Source organism: Ctenocephalides felis, unplaced genomic scaffold (genome assembly GCF_003426905.1).
Source record: "Ctenocephalides felis isolate EL2017-DRISC unplaced genomic scaffold, ASM342690v1 CF-g0.4_SCAFFOLD_01502, whole genome shotgun sequence".
In the NCBI taxonomy this organism is placed as follows: Eukaryota; Metazoa; Arthropoda; class Insecta; order Siphonaptera; family Pulicidae; genus Ctenocephalides; species Ctenocephalides felis.
In genome coordinates, this window is record NW_020537656.1 from 75,368 (window position 1) to 77,916 (window position 2,549).

The following is a 2,549-nucleotide window of genomic DNA, read 5'->3' on the forward strand; positions in this document are numbered from 1 at the left end:
ATAATTTATCATTATATAAATTGTGTATAATTGCTGACACTAATAAATGCATAATAAATATGTGCATCACGAGTGTTACCATATTACTAATAAACAATATTCAAAATTGTTATATGATGTGATGTATTCATAGATAAGTAAGCATAAATGGGTGTATTTACAGTAGCAAACAAGTTTTACTTCAATCGCGTGTGACCATACGCGCCTATGTTTACTTATCTATGATACGCGCACTCTTTTTTTTTTAATATTGGTATTGATTTGTCACACAAACACAACGCTGAGTCTCGTATCCCAAAATGTTTTGACAGTTGCCGGCATTTGCGACCTAGACAAGTTCTAGCATTTCTCTATATACATAACCAAATATTTGAAGTAAAAATTTTGTTATTTTCTTTATATTCCTGCTCTAACTTAGGAACTTATAAATTAATGAATTTAGTGGAGTGTAATTGTTATAAAATTTTAATTGTTTGCCCATTCAACATCGACTCAACGGTTTGATTTAAATAGAAGTTGTATTCTATTTACAAATAATCTAATAGTTCTATTAATTGTTTGTTATTGAATAATTCACAATGTCTTTGGCTGATGAACTTTTAGCAGATTTAGAAGATGTGGATTCCGGAGGTGAGGAGGAATCCGAAAAAACCGTAGAAAATCCTATTCAGGAAGAAACCTTCTCAAATTTGACTATGGAAATTGATGTGAAAGTAAAATCTATAAGAGAAATTGCTAAATTGAGAGATTCTGAGAAATTATCAAGAATTATGTCTCAAGTGCAACAGTTTATTTTAAAACCTAGAAGTAGTGATGAAATTATTGGGACTGTAGAATCAGATCCAGAATATCAATTAATAGTTGAAGCAAATAATGTTGCTGCTGAAATTGATACAGAAATAAACACTATACATTGCTTTGTTCGAGACAAATATCAACAACGGTTTCCTGAATTGGAATCACTAGTTGTAGCTCCATTAGAATATGTGCAGTGCGTAAAGGAACTTGGGAATGACTTAGATAAAACAAAAAACAATGAGATACTTCAACAATTCTTGACACAAGCAACTATTATGGTTGTTTCTGTAACAGCATCCACAACGCAAGGTACAGCATTGTCAGAAGAAAATTTGAATAAAATGAATGAAGCTTGTGATATGGCACTAGAATTAAATACATTTAAAAATAAGATTTATGAATATGTGGAAAGTCGTATGGCTTTCATAGCTCCAAATTTAAGCGCTATAGTAGGAGCATCAACTGCTGCCAAGATAATGGGTGTAGCAGGTGGTTTGACCAGGTTATCTAAGATGCCGGCATGCAATGTTTTAGTTTTGGGAGCCCAAAAGAAAATTTTGTCAGGATTTTCACATACCACTATGTTACCTCATACTGGATTTATCTATTACTCGGAAGTAGTCCAAGAAGCTAATCCTGATTTGAGGCGAAAAGTGGCTAGAATTGTTAGTACAAAAACAACATTAGCTGCTAGAGTAGATGCAGCCCATGCAAGTCCTGATGGCACTATAGGTAAACAATTCCGTGAAGATATTGAAAAAAAAATTGACAAATTGCAAGAACCTCCTCCTGTTAAATTTGCAAAACCTCTCCCCAAACCCATTGAAGGTGGGAGGAAAAAAAGAGGTGGTAAACGTGTGCGTAAAATGAAGGAACGATATGCAATGACCGAGTTCAGAAAACATGCGAATCGACTTAACTTTGCTGATATTGAAGATGAAGCTTATCAAGAAGATTTGGGATATACGAGAGGTACCATTGGTAAAGCAAGCACTGGCAGAATTCGCTTACCACAAGTGGATGAAAAGACGAAAGTTAGAATCAGCAAAACGTTACAGAGAAATTTACAGAAGCAGCAACAGTGGGGTGGAGCTACCAGTGTTAAAAAACAAGTCAGCGGTACTGCATCCAGTGTTGCATTTACACCTTTGCAAGGTTTGGAAATCGTAAACCCAAATGCTGCTGAGAGGAAAGTTAATGAAGCTAATGCTAAATATTTCTCAAATACATCTGGATTTTTATCTGTTGGGAAGAAGACAACTTAAATTATTTTATTAGGAAACAAATTATTATAAATCATGATACTCATCTTTATGTAAATGAAGATAAGTATCATCTTTAAAATGAAATTATTTTTATTTAAAATAACTGATAATAATAAAAGCAATCTGTAAATAATCATTGGAATTTTATTAAACTTTTAAATCATTTATTATAGCAGTATCAAAATCTACACTTCAATGCACATAAATTTTGAGTAACTATAATGTATATATAAGTACTCCAGTAAATGCTAGAAAAATAATTATTTCTTATTTAAAACTTATATTTAATAAATACATTTTTTAATTTTTTTAATAAAATATCAATTACATATTGATGTGTGTTAAGAGTAAAATAAAACTGTGATGCCTCTCGATCCTCTTTGCTTTTATAAATCTATATTGGCTTCATTTCAGTCATGTCATTTTTTAGAGTTTTTTTATTCATTGTAAATTCCACTTTAATGTCATCGTCATAGTCATCTCCCA

At 31.8% G+C, this 2,549-nt stretch overlaps 1 protein-coding gene across 1 annotated transcript; it reads left to right on the top strand.

Annotated features, from left to right (window-relative positions):
* Positions 1-425: 425 nt before the first annotated feature.
* Positions 426-2,177, top strand: LOC113372007 (U4/U6 small nuclear ribonucleoprotein Prp31-like). Its single transcript, XM_026612379.1, has one exon. The coding sequence runs from the start codon at positions 579-581 to the stop codon at positions 2,061-2,063; it is 1,485 nt and encodes a 494-aa protein (XP_026468164.1). The 5' UTR covers positions 426-578; the 3' UTR covers positions 2,064-2,177.
* The last annotated feature ends 372 nt before the right edge of the window (positions 2,178-2,549 follow it).